This window comes from Poecilia formosa, unplaced genomic scaffold, assembly GCF_000485575.1.
Source record: "Poecilia formosa unplaced genomic scaffold, Poecilia_formosa-5.1.2 Scaffold125, whole genome shotgun sequence".
Taxonomy (NCBI): domain Eukaryota; kingdom Metazoa; phylum Chordata; class Actinopteri; order Cyprinodontiformes; family Poeciliidae; genus Poecilia; species Poecilia formosa.
In genome coordinates, this window is record NW_006800064.1 from 18,168 (window position 1) to 42,448 (window position 24,281).

The 24,281-nt window shown below is 38.8% G+C and overlaps 1 protein-coding gene across 2 annotated transcripts in view; it reads left to right on the forward strand.

Moving 5' to 3' along the window:
- Positions 1 to 1,592: 1,592 nt before the first annotated feature.
- Positions 1,593 to 24,281, forward strand: part of necab2 (N-terminal EF-hand calcium binding protein 2) — a 117,628-nt gene continuing 94,939 nt past the window's right edge. For both annotated transcript variants that reach the window (XM_007561316.2, XM_016676048.1), the window contains exons 1-2: positions 1,593 to 1,985; positions 6,603 to 6,627. In XM_007561316.2, coding sequence (XP_007561378.1) covers positions 1,659 to 1,985; positions 6,603 to 6,627 — 352 coding nt within the window. In that variant the 5' untranslated portion in view covers positions 1,593 to 1,658. The remainder of the gene's footprint in view (positions 1,986 to 6,602; positions 6,628 to 24,281) is intronic.

Below are 24,281 nucleotides of genomic sequence, written 5' to 3' on the forward strand. Positions count from 1 at the left end.
TTTGAATTCTGGTACTCCCTTGGTTCAACAAATGTGCCTCACTTGACTTTTCTGCTTTTTGGTCACTCCATTGGCTCAACAGCAGGACCTAATTCAACCAAATCAGTGCTGAGTTCTGTTAGACACGCGGCACATTGAAGCAAAGACTCACTACTCAATGGAAAGGGCAGAGCTGGGGGTGTCTCTCATTACTAAAGGTTAGATGTGTCACATCAGACATGCTCTACACACAAACCTCTAATGAGAAGCTGGAGTGACAGTTCAGGAGACACTCCTGTTTCCTGGATGAAGCAAAATCCTCTGATCCTCCCTTTGGGAAGAAGAACTTCCTGCTGTTGATGTTCAGAAGTAAAGAAATATTAATAAGATTGGACATTAAAACAGAGATAAAGCAATTCCTTATTGTACATCAGTTGTTACTCTTGGACAAGATTCTCAAAGAAAGGGTATTACTTTTGTAGATAAAAGGATTTACTTCAGAAATGACTGAGAAAAGTATAAACCAAATAAACTATGAGTCAATCCTCAGAAAACATGGAATCTCGAGGAGAAATTCCTGCTAAATAACTAAAACACATTTAATATCAACTTGTAAACTTAATGAATCCATGGGGACCATTGTAATCGATGTTTATTATCTTGAGAGTAATTATCTGTTCATTTACCTTTTCCTGCATAAAACACAAGTTACTGCAATATAGTAAGAGCTATGCATACATGAAGTATATTAAAACTATAAAGTCCAACAAAATTAAGTAAGGAACTTACAGTTTTAACATTTAGCAATTTATTTAAAACATTTATCAAAGATTCCTGATGGCACCTTTTAACCATTTTAGTCTGTTATTGAACTTCTGCTGGTTTCTCAAACTTTTGTCTTAAACAGGATGTTTCAGTCATGCCAATTTACATTATGGCAAACATTTAGACGCATTTAAAACTATAAAAAAAACAAACAAAAAAGGCAACAAAAAAACGTATTTCTTTTTACCAGACCTAGCAGGTGTATTGCAATAAACTAGAATATTAGGTAATACAGAGAGTGATATATTTCCAACTCTTAATAAAGGGGGTTTAAATACATGAGTCTCAAACTACTGAGACATCTGTACTGTACATCATATGCACTTAACACTAGTGTGGTGCACTTTTTGTGTCTCTGCTCTTTGTCCAGCCTTTGTGACTTTAATTTCTATAGGAATTTTCTTTCATCTGAAAGGAGCTTTTATTAGCTGTAAGGCAGAATTGTCAGAAGAATCGACAGCAATGCTACGTGTCAGGCTATGTATAACTAATCTATTTAAAACACGTTTTATTTTTTTTTAAATGGATTAATTTGAAATATACTTTTAATCATACCCAAATCAGTTGCAATCCGCCTGCTCAAGTTATTGCTTTTAGAGATGAGTCTCGTAGGAGTTTATTGTTGCTTCACGGGTAGATGAAGTGATTTGTTGTGACTTAAATTACCAATAAATACGTTCTCCACACACATACACATTTGATTTTATTAAGATGTGGGATATAGCAGCTGGATGGGTGTGTTTTGGGGTGGGTGATGTAACAGGGGAAGTGTTGGATGGGTGGGGGGGCAGAAGGGGGTGGGAGCTTCTCTCTCACCCCCATAGAGCGCAGCATGAGCGCTCCGCAGCAAAAGGATGTGTGAGCAGGCAGCGCGTTACTGTAGGGACGGGGTCCACAAACTGCTGAACAAAGAACAAGCCAAACTTAGAGCCCAGGAAAGCCGCGAGCAGCCGAAACCCGTAGCCTGTCAGGACAGCGAGTCCGCGACGGCAGCGCAGTCCGGAAACAGCGGCGCCCAGCCCGGTGGAATCGACGGGCTCGTCCGCTGGATCGTCACCAAAATGAGCGACAACAAGAACATCTCCAGCCGGGAGTACGCCTCCAGCAAGGAGGAGGTGGCCGTGGCTCAGGAGCAGTTCTTCGCCCCGGAGCCACGGAGAGGCATCTCGGTTATCCTGGATGTGAGTATGAAGCTGCAGATTGGGGCGGATGGATGGGTGGGTGGATGAAGACATCCAGAGCGCGCTGCGCACTTACGCACCGACATGTTCTGAAGGCAGTGCCAGTTTGATTTCAGCCTGCATCCTTTTACTCAGTAACCCGAATAACAAACGGTTTCGGATGATTTAGCCTTAAACCCAAAGAAAAGAAAAAAACAACTAATGGCAGACACTTTTGTCAAAGCAGCCACCATCAATGTTTATTTTAACCTTTAATTTAGTTGTTAAACATGTTGACGGCACAGACGTACCTCCGGTGAACTTATCAATACGGTGAACTTATCAGTACAGCCAAATTACATTTTTCTGATTCCATTTTTTTAATCCTCTGGAACTACGTGCAGCGTAAACCTGCCAGGAAGATAAAATAACTTTATGGTTCATAGCTGGTTGAAGTCTACAATCGGTGAATTATTTTCCTTCAAAAACGTGTAATAACATGACACAAAAAGAGGCATCTCTTTTTATAACAGACTTTTTGCAGTCTTGTGTTACAAGACTGCAAAAAGTCTTGTAATTACATTACAAGACTGCAATGGAATTACAGTGAAATATATCCACAATATATTTCACTGCTCCTCAAGTAATTCTGACCTTTTTAACAACACTGCCTCGTTTTCAGCTCTTGGATTTGAGCTCCAATTACAGTGTTCTGCATTTGTTCCTTGGCTGGGAGCCACACACATTCTAGCTACAAACACTTTGCTCTGTTTAGGTTTTCATTGTGAACCTAAAGGTGCAACTCAAAACATTACAATACTGTGAAAAAGTTTAATATTTAAAGTCACTCATTTCAGAAAGTGAAACTCTTAAAGAGGCATAACAGACCGAAATATTTCATGTCTTTTTTCTTGTGTGTTGTAGCTATTTCCAATTTTTAATAATGTATTTATTCAGTATTTAGTTTAATTTTATTGATCTGAGCATGGCAGCTGCTGACACTCAGTTTGAATTCATTCTGTGACATTTATTCTCCAGTTTTCTGCATCACCTTTACTTCTGAAATGCTAATTGTTCTGCCATTTTCCCATACTATAGACTCCCAACATTATTATCATGGCAAAGTCTCACACCAAAGTAGTTTCCTTGTGGGTCCGTTTGCCCACAGCTTCATGCAGCATTTCTCCTCATTAAACCTGCTTCCTTGGTGGTTTTTCTTCTTTTTTTTTTTGCTGCATTTATCCTCAATCTTCTTCTTAACCCTTTGTACCATTCTTACTGTTTCTGAAATTCCTTTCATCTTTTCCCCACTTCCAATCATCCCTCTCTCATCAGAAGCATTTGTTATTAGTAGGGTTAGAAGATGCATCAATTTCCCTTCTGCCTTCCTTTTGCTGCCGTCTCCAATTTCTACATGTCTTTTTCTGCAGTTTTTCTGTGTCTCCATTGTAACTTTTCACAAACACATGCCACCTCCTCACTACAACACTTTTCTCCCTCCATCCAAAGCATCTCTGCCTTTAAACAGCTCCAGATCTGACTGCTTTCTGTGGAGCTGAGTGCGCCCCGGGGTGCAGCCGGGCAGCAGAACAATGCAGAGCAGCTTGTCGTTTGGAGTGTGGCTCTGCTCAGTGGTAATGAGCTTCGCTTTGGCCTTGTGGTTGAAAAAAATCTACCTCTTAATTTTAGAAATACTAATTGTGCGATGCCAAAGTGTCATAATTAGCTCCCATGTAATAATGACGCAAAATATAAACTCTAATTGTTGTTGTTTTGCGTCAGAAAATAGTTTTCTAGTATTTTGTAAAGACTATCATGAGAGTGGTGAGAGTATTTAATTTACTTGATTTACACACACACTAAGTCCTGAGTGTGTGTGTATTCGTGGTTGTTTGACTTGTTTGTCTTTGTGTTGCCCTGATGGACTATCCAGGTAATACGCCTTCTTACGCCACTCATCCTGCCTGCATGGATCAAGTGGTTGCAGAATGCTTGAATAAATGGATATGACTCAAAGTATGTAAAAACTTTAATTTATAAGGAACAATGTCCTTCATTTACTTATTTGACAAAGATTAAAACATTTTAATATGTAAAATTTTATCCCAATCTACCACGAAATCCCAATGATTTGGGAATTTAGCTTAAATCATCAAATATTCTGCACTAAAAATACATTTTTACATCCCAACATTTAAACCACATGGCTCAGTGGCAGAGCACCATGCAGAGACTACAGTCCTCAAAGCTGTTGGTCCTGCACTATTTGCTGTATGTCTACCTCTGCTGTCTCTGCTCTTCTTCTTGCCTATGAATTACAGCCACTACTGCCATAAAAAAAACCTTTAAAAAATAGAAATAACAAAGCTGAATTATTCGCATCAGATTAAACATAAATTACTCTTAAACGTCCCATCATGGTCCTGCAGTGTGTAAAAGTTTGACATCTGATTTGAGATTTTTCAGGTCTAGATAAAGAATGAAAAAGAAAATGAGGTTTGAAAAGTATCAATGTAGGTAAATACTTTCTTCTTTTATTTCCTCCTGTCTTCCTTCCTTCCATCTTCTCTTCCTTCATCCCTACTTTGTGCAAATTTCCTGTTTAAAGATTTAGCACTGTAAAAGATAAACCATGTATTCATAGTGAACTTTTAAAATGGCCTAAAAATTACTGATAATTCTGGAAAATTGAGTTTGAAAATTTGAACTTTGACATGAAAAATGTGTATGAAACCTTTTATTTATTTTAAAGGAACAGTTAATGATGATCTGGTTTGTTGCGATGCCTCGATTTTATTTTCGACTGCTCTTTTTCTTAGCTTGCCCTTTGCTGCCGCTCACTTTGTCTTTCCGTCTGCCCTCCTGTTCGTTATTCTGCTGCACTCCTCAGCAGGTACACTTCATATGGCTCTCAGAAAACACTGATGAAAGTAGCCGTTCTGACATTTTCAGTTCCACAGTGGGAGGAATCCTTGGCTGAAGCTATAAATTAGCTTAATGTGGTGCACCACCCGCACACAGTACATAATCAGTCAGCTGTAGGTCAGTGAATTTGTCTGGTGAGTGTTTTATGCTCATGAACTTCAAGTCTAAGAGTTTCTCATATGCTAATAAGCAGCTGCCTCCTTTCAGGCCTTCTGACGGAGTCAAATTAAAAAAATAAACACTAATTGGTTGATTGATGACCTGCTACATGTTTTCTTATTGGCTTTATTTCCACTCAGTAGAATTTAAGTATTCTGTTAACATTGCAATAAAAAGGATTTCCTCTTGGGTGGCTTTCAAGGTAATAACAGTTGCCTGTGTTTACCAATTGGTGTTTGAAGTATTTCTCTTTCTAAACAGCTCTAACATACATATTTTGTTTTCATGAGCTCTAATTAGTTAGCTACCTATTCATACACTATTTCAGTTCAGTTTTGTGAACTCTTTCTGCTCAAGAAAACTTGTTTTTAGAAGAAAACAGTTAATAATTGCACAGTACAGTTAATAATTGTCTTAGAATATACATTGTTATTCTTTGCACTGCACAGCTCGTGCATGCTGTAAAGCTACCATCAGGAATTTGAATTGAATATAACTTGGAATTTTTGCTTTTAAATTAACATGTTTTAAGGGGAACAAATGGTATAAAGTTACATTATTAGAAAACAATCAGGCAGAGGGAGTGTGGTACTATGGGGGATGTTATGTTGGGGAAACCATCAGTACTGCCATCTATCTGGATGCGGAGCCATGTTGATTCAATGGATATCTTGCACTCTGTGGCCTCTTTCAACAGAATAACGTAGTCTTGGTAAATCCAGTCCCTTGTTCCATGCTTCCCTTCATACAGAGAGTCTGAAGCCTTGGCTACTGAGAAACGATTGCTTCCTGGAGGTTTAGACTCTGCTTAAGTTTAAAATTTTACCTAATCTCTAACGTTTGGCCGTGATGTATGGAACGCGCCAGTTCCGCACTAAGAAGCTCTTTGAAAATTGCCTGCGCTATAAACAACCATCTTCCACTGTGAACCGAGAAGTGCCGAGGTGAAAGAGGAAGATATTTAGAATATTTGGATAACACAGACTGAATGGCTTCATTCACTTTCTCCATTGCCGTTGATAAAACTACAGACAGACTACAATTCTAAAACAGTGCAGAAACTTATCGTCATCGTTCACAACTTGTCTTTCTGTTCTCTGATTGGCTCGGTAGAAAATCTACCAGAGGGAATCCAAGTCAGTGGGAGAAAACCTAGACTGTGCAGTGAAGCGAATAGTGAATCGAGAGAAATTGCATAGGAAGGTAACAGGCAGGGTATAAAGCAACCTACCACAAAACCAAAGCCAGTCAGGAATAGTTTGAGGAATGGTAAGTTGAGGGTTTGATGTGGCCTCCAAATTCTCTAGATGACAATCCAGTCAAGCATCTCATATCCTAGAGAACTTTTCTCTCCTGACATATTAGTGTCAGATAGCTTAACACAACTTCAGGGGTCTATTGGAGTTGATGTCTAGGTGGTTTAGGACTGTTTTGGTAGCAATCTATGAGTATTCACTGCAAAAAGTGGTTTAAAATTGACGCATTTGTATTTAGCACAATATTCACCACAGTTTTCTCTCCGACTAACTTTCCTCTCTTATCTTCTGTCCACAGATATTCAGAAGAGCCGACAAAGATGGTGAGTAAAATTGTAAACTAGTCATTTATTTTCGTCAGCTATAAAACAAAACACACTTGCCAATGTTGGATTCTGGTGGTTTTCTATTTAAAGTTAAGAAATGCAGTTGGAAATGTGTTTGAATTTTGTGTTTCACATATTTTAGAAATGTTCCCAAGCAACAAAATAGCATGAAAACTCAAATTATATTTTATAAAGGCAAACATTTCTAAAATGTTAAAATATTAAGAAGTGGTTTGTATGATTAAAAGACCAATGTCTGCCTTATCATCAAGATTATGACTTAATGCAGTTTTATGAAACTCTTTAGACGTTTCTCTATGAACCTTTCACTTGTTTCCCAAAGAGCAATTAAAGCTGCTGTAGGTAAATTTATAAAAATGTGTTAGAAATGTGACTTTGTCCTGACAGTATAACATGAGACTGATGATCTCTGAAAACCAGCTCCTCTGGTTCCTCCCTGTGGTCCTACAGCCATCTGCAGAAATACACCGCTCAAAGTCAGGAAGAGGCTCTTAGCGAAGTCAATCAGGCAGATTTGTGTATGCACTGCTCAAACTCCCCCCACAGAGTGTTATAAACTCAAGCTTTCCAGAGAAATGACCTAGCACCAGATTTAAACTGCATGTGTCTCTGTTTCACTTCAAACTCCAGCGGTGCTCAGAGAAGTGTGTGTGGAAAATTTGTGATTGCACAAGATTGCCTATAAAAAAAAAAAAAAGGGATGATTGGTGTCATATAATATACTGTAGCTCTCAAATTTCAAATGTTATTCTGTCCGTTGCTCTCCCACTTCGTCTACATTGACAGACTCTCGTACTGCGACGTGAGAAAACTTGACTTAGTTTTCAGAATTAAATCCATGTGTACTTGCGCTGGCATCTGACAAGGAAATCTGTTTACTTACTTTCATTATTGACCATGCTTACTAGCATGCGCATTCACAGCTGGGGTAGTAACTGAACTGCAGCGGAGAGCAACGGTTAGGGTGTGGATGCGCTTACATGAGCTTGATTGACAGTCCACAGAGAAGATCACAATTTTCACAGATTGTTTCAAATTATACTGTCAGGACTTGGTGACAGTTTTAACAAATATATCAAAAACATTTTTTTAAATAAAAGTTGCCTACTGCAGTTTAACTAAAAACTTGCTTATCAAGTAAAGGTTGATGCATCTCAGATTAATGCTGGATCATTTTCTATTCTCTTTAAGTCCGGATTTTACACTTTTACACTATTTCCTCCATAGTTTATTGCACACACTGTTTGAGAAACTGGATGCAAACTGATGAAAAAGCATCTAAGCTTAAAAGAAGAACCTTATTGACCTTCTGAGATTGTCAATCAAGAATAACTTATAGAAACTGACAGAATGCCTGGCTTTTTTTGACAAAGCAAAGAGAGAGGGAAATGGGTTCTGCTTCAGTTCTGTCACGTGATTTTTTTGGTTGGTGAAAACTGTCTGCTGGGGGAGCTGCTGCAGCATCGTCCTATCATTTATCTTTGCATCCAGGGACACTGGAGGGTTTTCAGAGGGTGTTTTTTGTACAGTTTTGCCAGCAAGCAGCTTGTTTATATCCTTTGGCATGTGATAGTGTCTCTTCTTTTCCTGCCCATCCTGTTTTTATCCCTTTTTTCAACCTCTTCTTTCTTGTTCCTCTATTCACTAAACCCCAGAAAAAGCGTTTTACTGCAGCCAGATGGTCATTTATTCTTTAAATACGTGTTTGATTTTGCAAGTGTGGATGGAATTCTTTCCTTTTGCTGCACAGATCCCCAAGATTTATCTCTAAATAACATATCTGTGTCCAACCGGGAGGGTATAATTGGTCGTAGTCATCTGTCTCGGTGGAAGCACGCTGCTTGAAGTTCGGCAAACAGAAATTATTCCCCCCCTTTTGTCATCCTTGCTGTGGATGACACTCCCATCTCGCCGGGGGGTTTGATGTGATTGTGCTTCTGCATCTCCAACTCACAACATTTTAAATGCCTGCACCTAATTACCAACTTCTCTGATACAGAACGTTAGTCAGGACACATTTTCAATCCCGCTGATCACATTTTCTGAGAGCCGGCCTCTTGCATAAGGAGCTCTCACAAACGAGCTGTCGGGTTGTGTGAGACTTTTTGATAGCAGCCTCTCGGGGTGTTTCAGCAACTCAGTTCCAGGTGAAAAAAAAGAAAAAAAGTCTTTAAAAAGGCAGATGCAAGTATGTGTTTGCGAGGGATTGCTGTAGCATCAGATAGCAAAAGAGCCTTGGTGAGATACGATGATGGTTATTACAGGGAAAAGCTGTTATTTGATGCATAGTATGCAGGCTGGAGGGGAGGGGGGAGTCAGTGAACATGAGCCGAGGAAGAGCTATTTTTACCCTTGTGCTCTTCTCTCCTGGGTGAGGACCGGGGAACTGTTTTAATGAGAGAGTGTGAGGGAAGGGAGATGCTAACAGGGAGAGGAGAGTTTGTTAAAAAAAAAGAGAGTTGTAGGGGTAAGATGGCGAGGAGATAAAGATGAGCGAGGGAGTAAGAGCCAGTATCATGTGTCGGGGTGAGAATTCAGGTGCACTTGGTCAAAGTCTGGCTTCACATTCACTCTGCGTAACTCTAGGCTGCTGAAACTCCAAACCGAGGAGTGTGTGTGCGTGTGTGTGTGTTCATGTCGATCAGAAATACAACCAGCAAATATGTCGTTGTGGAATAAATGCTCAACGTTGCTCGGTTATAGACTTATGCTTAGACTTGTAATACAGCGTACGTCTGGCACACATTTTTATGCAGCTGGTGGAGTTTTTATGTAACCAGTCAGTCTTTGAAATAGTTGCATCATTTTACAGCATTGTAGTTCACAGTACGAACAAGTGGCAGCAGCTGCAACAACAACACGTTTTCTGTAATCGCTGACATCATCTTCACATTAGGTTATACATTCTACTTTGTTTTTTTTTGTAAATTACTTAATTAAAACTTTGTGACTATATAATGACATTTTATCTGAGTTGATGCTTTTTTAAGCTGGAGTACCAGCCTATTTTAGTTTATTGCAGTATGTAACATTGTTTTTATTTCTTTACGAGATTGTTTTTTTTTTATCATTTCATCATTTCATTTGCAGCGAGTCTTGGGAGTCAGGTCATTGTGACTGATTAGATGTCTGAATGTTTCAAGGACACACTGAAACCTGTTTATCCATCAAGACTTTGATATTAAGGAGTTGCACTATGGGGAAAATGAAAGATGGATAAAGTTCATCCTTGAGGTTTTGTGTGTGTGTGTGTTCAGCGTCTCTCCAAATGTCAATTCAGTTAACTTCTTCTGAAAATCTGGAAATGAAAATGCAAATGAGCACATCAAAATACTTATCTAAATGTTAAAAAAGGGGCATGATAAAATATTTAATTGCAAGAAATGACAGATTAAATGTCAGATGTGTTGTGGTGTCTGCTTCATCTTTCGGGAAAAATATTTACCAAAACTTTCTTTTTATCAACATTTCTGTCTTTAAATATAAATGTATACTCAAGTTCAGCATTTAGACATTTAATCTGTCTAAAAGCTGTTGATGAAAAACTTTAGCCTAATTTAATGCCGTAAAATAATTTTTATAGTTCATTTCCTCTTCTGGAAGTTCAACTGCTGTTAAAAAAAAAAAGAAGTCCATTAAGAGCATAAAACAGTGCTCCAAAATGATTTCTCCAAACTGTATGATAATAATAAAAGCAACTTCCAGTTGTCTGTGTCAGCTGGAAACAGTCTGACAAGACAATCAATGAAAACAGCTGTGCAGGTGAATCATCCCTACCTGGTCCAGTTCAGCGGCAAACCTGATATCTATATATGTGCACATTTAATATTTTTTAAGCTGCTTTCCTCTCATTTGTGTATTTCAGCCATCTACTAATTATCACCTCAGTGTGTGACATAAAGACAGAAGGCCAGCTGAGTTGAGGGAGGCCTGTTTGTCCCTGGTTGTCGACACAACATGCACAGTTACATGAATGAAACTGACCATCCTCCTTTGGCTTTAATTTCTGGATGATTTGTGCTTTGGATTTCTTCACAGTCTGGCTCATTGTATCTCATTGAAAAAGTCTAAAGCTGCATTCACACCAGCCCTGTTTAGTCCGCTTTAATCTAACTCTAGTTTGTTTGTCTAGAAAGTCCAGTTTTTGTTTGGGGAGGTGTGAATGCACAAGCGAACTCTGGCTCTCTTGTGCATTCACACACAAGCCACCTAAAAACCTAGGTTTCTGTTCGGCTGGAGTGAACTCTGGTGTGGTTCAAATGCGTACGGATACAAGCGGACCAGAGACCAAAAGCAGGAAGCGAACTATGACACAATGCATGGCTCGTGGTCTTTTTCCAGAGACAAAAAAGAAATCCTACTACCACTAAAATCTGACGCTACTCCATTTTTGTTTACATTTTGTGAAGAAGGAAGTTGCGCTGGTCTTCTTCTGAGGTTTTTGTGTCAATTCCTTTAGTAGTTCTTGGTTCATCGCCCCCACAGGCGAGGAGGTGAACAGGTTTTTCAACCAGTTTGGACTGTTTGACACAGTGCAGTGTGAAAGAGAACTGCACCAACTGAAAATTCGTCAACAGTAGTAATTTTGGTCCCAAATTGAACCGAGTCTACCAGTCTATCACGCGTGAAAACACCCTTATTGAATTGTTAAGGGAGATTCTCAGTGGAACATCTCTTTCTTTAATTATATGAGTCATTTTTTTTTGCATCAACAAAATCCCCTTTTAACCTACTAGCCTCTATTGCTCTAGATATGGGACAGTGTCTGTGCTCAAACTGCATTTTTTTTTTTTTTTTTTTTTTTTTGCCAGGTTTTGAAGACAACTATGTCCTGAAGAGTCATAAATCTCAGTTTTCTGCTGACCTAATTTGAAAGTCGATATCAACTTTCTGCTGCAGTTAGTCATCGGTACTCATTCTGTGGGTTTTGTGTGATGTGCTGAGTTATGCTGCGTTCCAGTTACCTCAGAAATCAGAACTCTGAGTTGGGTTTGATGTCGCACCCACGTAGCATTCCAGTTAACGTAGACGATTTCAACATAATTTTAAGCTTTAGTTTTGTAGGTAAACTCCAGTTTTAATTTGTACAGTTTGTAGGAGCTACATGCAACAATGAATTCAGACACATATTCCACTACATCTTTGTATTGTTAATGCGAGGAGCGGCCATATTGAAACGGGAAGTCAGCCTGGTAAGTCATAGCCGGGGGTAACAGGAAGTGCTCAGAGTTTACACAAATTTTTAACTCTAGATTTTTCTTTGTCCTTTTGGATAAAAGCTTCCTTCAGTAGAAATTACCCCTTGAGCTGATACCTTGGCTTTTATTTGTTGGTCTTGTTTGTGAAATGGACTTTGGAAACATTTGCATTTGTGTGTGTGATGATGAGGTGAACACAACAAGGAAATAATCAAACGTAACTTCTTTACTAAGAAACAGGCCATGTTTGCTTCAACAAATCACCCTCTTTTTCAGAAAAGGCTTAAAGTTAATACGTTTGATTTAGTTTCAATGACAGTAAACATCACATACAATCATCAGTTACCTTGTTAGCATTGTTGGACATTTTAATTCTTCTGTGGATTAGAGCAAAGCTATTAAAAACTGTTATTTTATAAAAGATTTTCTAACCAGAAGACTTATAAAAGTAGCTGAAATGACTGCAGCACCCAACAGAATGTGGGTGTGACTGTAGGCACAACGATAACCTTCAAACAGACGAAAATAGTCGCAGAGGTGAAGAGACTCAAGCAACAGAAGCTGCAGTGATGCAACAGTCTCTGCAGTATTTGAAGAGCAAGTGTAAATACACCAAGTGGAGGGAAGCAAAAGTTTGAGTGAACAGTGAGGAAAGGCGTCAGGGTGACCGGTGCTGTAAAGGTGAAGGCGGAGCAGATTGCTGATGGGTTTCAAGTGTTTGGTTTATTCAACAGAATGACAGTATAGCAAGGCTGAGAGCTCTAGACATTTCCCAGAAGTAGTTAAAAATTTGGTAGACATACATTCTCACTATTTATATTTCTTGTTTTGATTGTTGTCAAAAATGGTTTTCTTCTAAAATGCCAAAACAATTTTTTTTTTTAAATGAACCACTATTGTAACTACCAGGAAGTAATTAACAAGCTTGTAAGGCTGTGTCTGAGCTTCCCTAACAGATGCACTTGGTATCAGCCAGCTGGTCCCTCGGTTTGGCACTTCATCTACTTCTCATAAACCTGGCAGTTTGGACTAATGGCTCCAGAAAAGTGCTGACTGAGTTTTGAGTTCAGGCTGTTTGGGAGTAGTTTGATTGGGACACGACGACAAGCAAATCCCTGAGTGCTGTACACCTTTCATTTTAAGGCAGACTTTCAGTGTGGAGATATGTCATGAAATCATTTTTGTTCTTCCCGTTTTCCACAGCAAAGTTGTCATGCTTTTTTCATAGTTTTTCTAGTCCTGTGGCTTATAGTCAGGTTCAATTTGTACATGTTTTATTTCTTTTTCCTATTTATGACCTTTTTTTTTAACTGTTGCTTTAAATGTTAATATTGACGGACATGAACAAAGGAGTAGGGATTGCTGTCTGCAGCTACAAGGAAAGCTAATCGTTGGCTAAAAGCAAGATGGCCAGAGTTGGAGGAACGTTTCCACATATGGGTTCTTAAACAACGTGGTGCCAGGAGAGGCTTGTGAGGGATGCAGTGACATCTCCACACCCAGGTAGTTGTCAAGGAGATGAATATGAATTACTTTGCAGCCATTTTGTGTTATCGCTTCGCATATTGCAACCATCTCTGTCGCATTTGATAATTTCAAAATAAACGTGACTATGTTTTTCTTTTTTTTCCTTCTTCGTGACATTTTTCCACTGATATTCCAGAGTCACTTATAGTCTGGAAATATAAAACCATTATGTGTTTTCATGCTAATGAGTTGCTAATTACCATGAAACGGTCAGTTGAAATGACTGGAGTGATTGTCAAAATGAGATATCTGCATAACGTGCTGAGAGTTCGTTTTCATTTTGAAAAATGTTCCTGTGACTATTCACCTACTGGAACATTAGCTTTGTCTGCTGGCAGTTCTGCTGGTCTTCAGTCAGATCGGTGTCATGTGTATCTAATTACCTGCAGTCTTTAATCACAGTACAATGCCGCTAACAAGTCCCACAGAGGCAAGAGAGACAGATGAGCTGGACGGAAAAAACAGCTCCGTTAGAGTTACAAGGAGAAAAGTCTGAAAAATTAGCTCTGAAGAAAACTAAAAAAAAGTACCATAGCACTGGCACTACTGCGCTGTTAAGAGAGTTATTTGCATTCAATATCGTCTGGTATTTCTGGTGTCGCCTCTTCCATAATTTTCTGCTTGTGCTGATAAAACAAAGATACTTCCACAATGTTAGCTCTGCTACTTTTTTTATTATTGAAAGAAACGGCCTGTCAGGTCGAGGCCGTTGTGATAATTGTCATTAAAACATCAAAAAGAAGATGAACAGGGGTGTCAAATATGGAGGTAGTCATTGACCTTGTAGGCACTCCACTTGCATATGTGAACGTCATGTGGAGAAAAGTCAAGGCTGACCTAACTTAAATATAAATTATGATTAAAAGGTCAACATCTTAACAGGGCAGATGTGATGGAAAAAGGGTGGAAAAATGTTTCTGAACAGGTTGTGTAAGAGACCGTGACAGCAGGCAAATAGAGGAGGATTGCTGTCCCGGTCTTCTGGATTTGGATCAAAGGCCGAACGTTAAGACGCTCTTTGAAGACGTTTTTCCTCACCTGGTGTTTTCTGCCCTTCACTATGTTGGGATCAAACCTACCATTAAAAAAAAAAGAAAGAAAAGGTTTTGGTCAGTTCAGTTAGTTGGATATAAGATACCCTAATATGATATAGATGCATTTCACAAAGTAATATTTTGAATCCTTATTTGTGCTGAGTTTATTGATTTCTAGAAGATGGGAATACCACAAAAGTGTTACAAAAATGTTTTGTTATGGTCTATTCAGTCATGAAGAAAACTACAGATACTTTTTCCTGCAGACAGTGAGTGATTTCCTCCGCTTACAGGACAAACCACAAAAGTTTATCCACTTACAGGATAAACCACAAAAGGCTGTCACAGAAGAAGCTGTTAGTGCAACATCCAAACAAATTAATGGAAGGAAAAGGTTTAGTTAATGAAGGTGCACAAGAAATGGGGGTTGGGGTAACTACAGCTGGGAAAACCCATTCCTTTAGGGAAGAATCCAAAGACCTGAATCTTGAGGCTGCGCTTTATGAGCCACCACACAGGAGGAATCCGGTACATGAACTACAACCCTTGGGTAAAGCTTCTCCTGAACCAGAGACAACAAAAGTGTCTTACCTGGATTAAGAAGAAAATGTTCACTCCTGTTGCTCAGTGGTCCACTTTCCTCTTTTTGGATGGAAGTAAATTTTGTTTTTATTTAAAAACCAGACTCTGGAGGAAGAAAGCAGAGAGGCACAATCGATATTGTTTCAGGTCCAGTGAGAAGGTTCTGCTGTCAGAGCAGACCCATGATGTCTGCTGGTGATGGTTCACTGCTGACAAACTTTATGGAGATGCTTAATTCATTTCCCCCCAGGACTTGGTGCCTGCTCACTCTGCCAAAAGTGCCAGTAGCTGGTTTAATGACCAATTTGGCCAGCAGACCGGTCTGACCTAAGCCCCAGTGAGAATCTATAGATTATTGTCAAGAGGAAAATGAAACGAAGCCAACAATGGAGATAAGCTGAAAAATGCTATTAAATCATTTCCAAAACTTACTGAACACCTCAGCAGAACCACAGACTGATTGCCTCCATGTCACTCTGCACTGATAAAGTAATTCATGCAAAACAAACCCCAACCAAGTAATAAGTGCACATATTGTACAGTGCAGGAGCATAATTTAAAAGACTTGGTAACACTTTATTTGAAAGGGTGTGCATAAGACTGACATGACACTGTCATAAGCATGAAACATCTGCTACCAACTTTGCATAATTTTGTAAATTATGATAATTTAATGCAAAGTTGCCATTTTTAATGAAGTTTCAGTGCAACATTTAGAGCAACTTTGCATTAAAAGTGTCATTATTTACCGAATGACACTTCATGACAACATTCATAAAGACTTCTTTATGTTCATGACAGATGATATGTCATGTTTATGACAGTGTCATGTCAGTCTTATGCACACCCCTTCAAATGAAGTGTTACCAAAGACTTTCTGCATTTCATGTAGCTTTTTCATAACATTGACATTTTCTTAATTTTCATCAACTGTAAGCTATAACATTGATAAAGACAAATCTGTGAAACACGTCACTGTTTCCAGAGAATTAGCTTCATTTTTAAAATTGAATTGCTGAAATTAGTTTTTAAAAAAATATTCACCTGGAACTGGAGAGGATATTCAGTGGATTAGGTCAAAATCAGTTCCTTGTTTTCACTGAAAAAAGGTCTGTGGCTCAATATTTAGAAAAAAGCTAATGCTACCTACATATAATTCAAAATCTTTTAAAGTTTTGTTATATTTTTCATCGGTTTGTCTCATTGTGATGTGGGCAGGGGCTGCCCAAAAAGTTCAAATTTGCATTATAAAGCTTTTGCACTGCACCAGCTGTCAAGCATGGTGGTGGTGGCATGATTCTGAGAGTCTGTTTTTCTGCAAGTGGTACTTAGTGCACTGCACATAGTCGTGGGAATAATACTGCTTTAGTGTCATTAAAAAACACTAAAGGTGTCATCATTTTTGTGGGTTCAACATATAATTTAAAGCCCAAAATTAACGGCTTTCATGACATTTATGCCTCAGGGCATAACGTTTACACACCCAGACTGAAATTTGTTGCTCAAATTATTTATAACGTCTGTTTTATTCTTCAGACCTGGAAGTAAATGTTTTCATCATCCTTCCAGATCTTCTGCAAAATGTAGTTGAATAAACGTGTTTCCTGAGAGAGAGAGAGAGAGAGAGAGAGAGAGAGAGAGAGATATTTCCGACATTTTCTTTAAATACATTTTGAGGTTATGGATTGAAGCTTAATTTGTAGACATGTCTGCTGGGTAGAACGACTGCTCGGGTTCTGGAAAAGGCGGGGATCGCCATGGCAACACGATAGCTCTCATATATTCCATCATGGCTGCCCTTGGGACTCTGTAGTTTTAGCAGCTGTATATTTAAGGTGTGCGCTTCCTTTTGAGTCCCGGCATAGAGAGAGTTTCAACCGTTTCTTTAGGTTTGCAGGTAGCTGCTAAACAAAAAAAAAAAAACTAGGAAGGACTCCGGTTAGTCCTGCTACGCAAGAAGTTGAAATGTGCCAACTTTTTACTTGTGAGGTTGGCATTGATATTTGTGAAGAAATATATCAGAGCTGCCTGTGGGAATGCAGTCCATTTGGACTTGTCGGTTCTCTCATCTTCTCTCAGCTATCTATACCTTCCTTCTAAAAGTCTGTTTAAGCTTTTCTCCTCACTGTGACAGAAAAATAAGAGAACAGCTCGCCTACAATGACCCTTTAATTTTAAGCAAACTTAAACTATCAGAATCTGAAAATCGACTTCTTTTTGTTTGTAAAAACTGCCTTTTATCACTTTCTTTTAAACTTTCCCTCATTTTTATGAAACATTTTTCAAGTACTTGAACTAGAGACTGCTGCTGAACAAATTTTGGGCAAGGAAAAAAAAAAAGAAAAGATAAGAACTAAAAACCCAAAGAAATTGAGTATAAACAAGCAATCATGAACAAAGCACTTTAATCAGTCCAATCAGATTCTCTGCTTTATTGCTGGAAATATGAGAGGCAATCATCGATTCGCTGATGTGACCTTTTCAACCAGCTCGCCCCCTCACACGCACATGCTCTCTTGAAACCCTCTTGAGAAACTGAACAAACAAGCAGTGATGAGATCAGGGCGGCGTTGCGCCCCGAATAGATTACGCCGAGTTATTTTGCAGGCTGCCGTTTATTATGTGGGTGTTTATGTGTACCGAGGGTTAGTTGATAAGGGAAGCACTGAGTGAAAAGTATTATGAAGTTTTTGTATTTATTAAACAAAAAGATGGGGAATCGAACAGATTTCTAGTCATAAGTAGATTTTTTTTTATTTTTTTTTATCTTTATCTGTAGCTGGACTTATAAAAGGTTTTTGTTTTTTTGTTTTTTCTCCACCGGTGGGGCTGAATCATGACTCAACACAATAACAGTGTTGGTTTAGGATGGAAAATGGACCCTGATGGTTTACAGTCCCTTAGCTGTTCAGATTTCTGTTTAGTTAGCATCCAAATAGTAGGACGACAGTTTAACACTCAATCAACCAGAAGGGCAACCAGTTTGTTTCTTCGTTTAGGTTCCCTTTGTGGGCATCAGTCCATCCTAGGCATGATAAAGAATATCACACTCCAAAGTTAAACGGCATCTAATAATAATTTCATTGAGTTCTTCTGTAAATCCACAGTTCTCAAACTGTGCTAGAAGCACAAGTTGTGGTAGTTTTGAAACCTTTAGTGGTACTCAACATCTTTGCATTAATTTCTTTATAAACATGGACATATGCAGTGTATTTTTGATCGCATTGATTTTTGTTTAATCAGGACCCGATCAAAAGAGTTGTGGAGAACAATTCTTGAACTCTCCATATGAACCACAGCAGATAACAGTCAACCAGGAACTTATTTTCTACTAAATAATGACATTCATACTTGGATATTAACAATATCTAACAAGTTTGACAACCAGTGAGATTTGCTAACTAATAATCAACTGCTATTAGAAAATTAGTGCCGATATTTTTCTGTTCTGCAGTGAGGATATAGGAAGTTTATCTGGATGTTTCTTTAGTTGGATAAACATAAGTGCTGTCATCAAGTCAAGTCTTTTCCAGCTATGACTTATCGCTAAATCAGAGCTTTAACTCTCACTTAAGGCTCTTGAGAAGGTTAGTCATGCTTGTCTGACCACTCTTGTAGACTATTCTCATTCTTTATATATGGTTAAATGAATCATCCTTGAAGCTTTTGCAAATGGTTCAGAAGCTGCTATGGCTGTGGGTTGTGTTTAACCCCTGCGTCACCACAGCCACCCCACAAGAGAAGAATTATGGAAATTTCTTTCCACTGGCCTTTGAATGAATATGAGACATTAAATAGGTCTTAGACGCGGACTTGCTGGTGTTCTCCAGATCCACGTTCCTTCAGGATTTTCTACTAGAAGACAGAATTCATGTTTCCATCCTGAAGAAGCAAAGCAAGCCTGGATTATAACCCACAATGTTGGATTATCTGTGTGAGATTTTTTTTTTTGCCTGAAATGCTGTTTTTTTTGGGGGGGGGAATCACAATTCTATATTTTCTCTATTTGTGGACAGTGACTAGTATTTTTTTTTTAAAACCCAAAGTCCCAAAGCATTGTAAAAGTCTTTGTGACCCTTTCCAGACTCTTGAAGGAATGATAGTTTGATTTGTTCTCAAATTATTTCAGATTTTTTATTTTTTTATTTTTTTTGCTGCTCCTTCATATCTTTTAGCCTACTTCATGCTGTCAAATAGGTTATATTTAAGAGTTTCCATGATTCTACAGGTCCGGCAGTAATCCTGGTTGCATACTGTGAAACAGAAATCACCTTTCCAAAATTTGAGATCAATTTGTTAATTCATGATTTAATAATTGGTGGTGGTTCTCATTGGGAGCATGTTAGTTTGGAAACTTTAGCAGACTTTCACTTGTGCGAACGCAGCTCCGCCAGACGAAAGGTGGAGTTGACTCTCATTTTGAACAAAACCTGACGTATTTGTTCCTCCATGGGCTCTACATTATATTGGGAAGGAACCAGTCGGTAGCTGCTGAAGCTCAACTTGCTTCTGTGTTTATTGAGCAGCGGCGGTGGCTGGGAGCCGCCACTCTGAATCTGTGCTATGCACTGTGGTTTGTCTGTTCACGCTGTCTGTGTGCTTCGTTGGAAGAGTGGGGGTCTTCTGCTGTGAGCTTTAAAGCAACAGGGGCACTTAAGGCATGACATTTATGTGCCGTATAATTAACACAGTGGCCTTGCTGGGTGTGTCTGAATTAATGTGTCATCTGCATAATAACTTGCTCTAAAGGTCTCTTCGTTATTTAGTCTGTTTATTGATCGCTTTCCTTTCAATTGTTGGACTTCTCTGAATTTATTGCTCAGGTAAAGCTTGTTATTCACCTGCATGTAGACATGCATTTCATAACCAGAAGTTTACTCCGTTTTTCTAGTTGCGTTTTACCAACGGAGTGGTCAAGGGGGGAATCCAGACATGTTCTGTAATAAGGCCCCAAGCCTTTTTCTCTTAACAAGAATACACAAACCTCAGTAACATCTCAGTTGCCCCTGGTTACAGCATACCTCTGTTCTCCTCCCATGAGGCTTAATGACCTGCTGTTGCCATGACACCAAAGTTAACCCCCCTAAAGTCCCCCCCCCAGAAGCATTCCTGTGCAGCTGTTTCCCTCAGTTTCTGCTTTGCACTCAGGTGTCGCCTACCAGCTGAGCTCAGTGAAGGGACTGTTGGTTTGTTCTAGTCTAACAGATATCATCTTTTGTGCCAGAGTAGCTTAGTTTGCTTCAACAGTGGTGTGTTCAACTCGCAGTCTCCTCGTTATGAACTGCATTGATGCTGATGGTTTTTCTCGTCCACTGGGGAATGGGGTGAACTTTTTTCTTTTTTTTTTTTTTCTTTTTCCTTCAGGCAAGTGTAACACAAAGTGCTTTGCAGGAGTTAAAAAACAGAAATAGGCAGAGAAAGCAACGGAGACAGACAAACATTGGAAATGATCAAATGAAGTAAACATTCAGACTTGGACAAAACAAACAAGATGTGCGTGTTATTTTATATGCACATAAACGGGCGTTTAATCAACAGATGCACATTGCACACTGCCACATTGCTTTGTCCCCTGATTGGTTTGGTTTTTTTTGTTAGTTTTGCAAGGCATTGCATGTCAGAACAAAACTGAGTGCCTGATGAAGTGTTCCTTGTCAGAACAGTAGATCTTCTGAGTGACAGAAGAGAGTCTCCTCTGCATCCAACAGAGCCATTTGCCTCATATTTGAATAGTATTTTCCCTCATTGTTCCCCCTCACACGTGCAGTCTCACCTCTGTTCCCGTATCTCAGCTGCTTCTGTATTTCTGACACACTCCACTGATTTTTCCTGTCGAGTTACATTTGATGTCCACCCCGCAGACGGCATCTAGTACAGCATCTGTTGCCAATAAACAGACACTCCTACTTTACCACTCACAAAAGTGTTTTTCTAAAACCCTGATGACCGACAGAAGTTGCTTCCCCAACACGAATGGATGATTTTTTGCTTCTGCTGCAGCTTTGTTTGCAGTTAGTCTCAGTTATGTGAGATTCTGTGAAAAAAAACAAAACTGCTTCAGTACATTTTGTAGGAGCTCAAAATTGTTAAAAGCTAAAATTATGGCTTATTAAAATGTGTCTGGGTTTGGAAAGCGCACCTTTGTGGGGGGAAAATAAAACATGTTATGAATCAAAATCCATCATACTACATGACTTGACAAACTCCCACTTTTCAAACCTGTTAAATTCTTTAAATTGTCAAATAAAATGAATAAAGCAAAATTATTCTTAAAGCGAGTTGCAGCATCCTTATTTAGCCACTGATAGATATGATATTTGCTGGCTATGTTATTGAGCTGATCTTTTTTCCTGAGAAAAAGTTTGAATGTCGTCTGCACTGAGCACCGATGCATTATCATCCTGAAATAATTACTTTGTTACCAAGCCTGCTTTAGATTGGAATGAGAAAATGTTCTCTGGTGGTCATCCTGGCCATCTGCCCCTCTCCTCTACCTGACCTGCAAAACCTTTTTTTCAGAAACCCAAACTTCTTTTTTTTCCAGGCCTTTGGTTGTGTGTGTTTCCACAGAGGCGTCTAAAATCCTTACACAGTTCAACATCGTTCAGGGCTGATGTAAAACCAGCTTGAGAAAAACATGACTTCCTGTGTGGACAGCAGTCTCTCAGCCAGGTGAACCAATCCACCTCCGGCAGCATGCAGGCGTTTCACATATTTATGAATTTATCTATAATAACCCAAACAGGGGTGTAGAGTTGGAGCTAGTCCATTTTTAAACTTTTTAAGAAATACTTTGCAAATCAGGGAGGTGTTTATTTTGTTTTTGAAAACCTGTAGAAGTTCAAGGGTTGAAAAACCTTTAGAGGGTCTTAAAAAAAACTATACATTTACATAACAGCAACACCCTAAAAGCTTTAGAGCGGCAGTTTTGATTTATGGTTTAATATCCTTTATTTCAGTGAGAGCTATGCAGGCTTTGTTTGATAAATGAGTTCTGTTTTTATAAGGGCCGGTGTAACATAAAGCAATTGCATGCAAACATCACAGCCGTAACTGGAGGCAACATTTAAAATGTTTTCATGTGTGCATGGAAACATGGCTCAGAGATGTTTGCACACTGAACCAGAATCCTTCCTTTCTTATCTACAGCTAAACTCACCATCAGACCGAAGATAATGTTGTTTTTTTTAATGAAATTTGATAAAGACAGTACTTTCCTATTGTTTTGTGCTGTCAAGAAAAATAGTTTTCATATTTTAAACAAGTATTTTGTTATGTGTACCTGAATGTCAAAGGACATCTGGCAAAGCAACTGGTCAAGTAGTTTTAGAATGAAGATTAATTTCTCAGTCAATAATCTACTAAAGACTGAATGGAAAACAATAACTCTGATTTAGAGAGTTAATATTGAAATCAAGTTGTTAAGGTCAAACATACCTCCTGTTATCTGAATATTAGTTTACTTAAAAGTTCTTCTGTTGAGGTTAGGTATTTAATTATTTTGGAAGTTCATTTAATAACTTGTTCAAAGCCAAAGACGTCTAAGACTAACTTTGTCTCGTGTCTTAATGCACACAGTGTCCCCATTTCGAGAGGTGAGCTTATTGTTTTGAAATGGTTTAGTTTGTCTAAACGAAATCCATTTTATCTAAATGAGAAGTGAAAGGTCGAAATCAAGGGTTGATTCAGGCTGCGTCTTGAAAGCCACTCATTGTACAGAAAACATAACCTTGTAATTCATAATCTGGTTTATTGGCTTTCACTCAGCCTCAGGAGACAACAGAACTGGATAATTGTATTTACCAAGCTAAACAGGTTCCTTCTAATTTGAGTGCAATGGATGGAGCAGGAGACGGAAAGATTGATCGGGTCTTGCCTGGAGCTGTAAGGGCTTTACGCCGGTATTTGGTTGTGAAGACGGACTGTGAAACGCTAAGCTCTGAATTTACTGATCCATCTGCATCCTAAGCCTGGGCTGTAGTTATGAGAGCCGGATCAGGACTGAAAGTACCAGGTTCAGGATAAACGAGGCTGAAATGAGAGTTGGATGGTCTGGGCTTTGCCTTGGAGAAGAGGTGAAGAGGTTTGTCGTTCGAGAGAAGGAAACGTAGTGAGATTATTTGGAATTTGATTAGAAGGCCTCCAGAAAAGCTTCCTTGATGGTTTTCTGTTGGAGCAGAGCCTTAAGCAAAACCCAAAACTCACTTTAAGGAGTAGAAAACATTATTTATTTTTTTATTTTTTTATTTTTACCTCCAAATATCGGATGAGGTTTGATTCTCTAGTTGCCTCCCTATTCTTTTTTTTTCTCTTTTTAACAAAACAGGTGGTGTCTTTTCGAATTCAATGAAGGAAAACTTTGAAGTTCTTTAATTAAGTAATTATTAATGAATTCAGTTTGGTTTTTCATTAGATCTGACATGCAAGTTGAAGGTTTGGGAGAAGCTGATATTTGGGATAAGTCAGAAAGCGCAACTAAATGAAAACAGTCCAAACACAGATCAGGTTCACACTTACATTCAGTGCTACCTCTCTTTACTGGGGATAAAATTATCACTCGATAGGAGGCCGACAATCGTTTAATCAATTTTATTTTTGTAGAATCCCTTAAGACCATTTCTGCTGAGAGTTGCTGGGACGGATGGCTCAACAGAACCTATGAGTTTGGCAGCTGCACCAAAAATAAACTTTGGATTATTCCTATCCTCTTCTATTAAATATGAAAAGTATGCTGTCGTAGCGTGGCCTGGTGTAATCTCAAGACACTTCAAAAGACAAACAGATCGCATTTAGATACAGAAGTACATAAGTCCAGTCGTAGAAACAGATTCAAATTTGGTTACATGCGTTCCAATTCACTTCTGTCAAATTTAATTTATAATGAAAGTTGGTAAATCAAAGTTATCTCAGGAACACCATTTGACTGTATCAAAACAACTTACTTCAATTACTCATTCTAAGCAAATTGGTCATCATTCCCTAAATGCTTATCAGGCTGCTGAGGCTTCAGTGCATTGATATTAAAAACAGACGACTGACACAAAATGGGGAAAAGAATATTGTTTAATGTCCCAATGCTCCATTTTCTTCCTCTAAACACCAGTATCTTGTAAAAAAAAAATGAGTTGTGGACATTATAAGTATATCACTGGCTAAAGTTGCTGGAACTGAAACTAAAGCATGGAAATCAACCACAAAGGACTGATTGAAGCAGAGGGAGGCCGCTGCCGATGCTGGGATCTGCTACATAGGTCGTCCTCACAGGTGCCTCCATTATCTGCCATCAGAG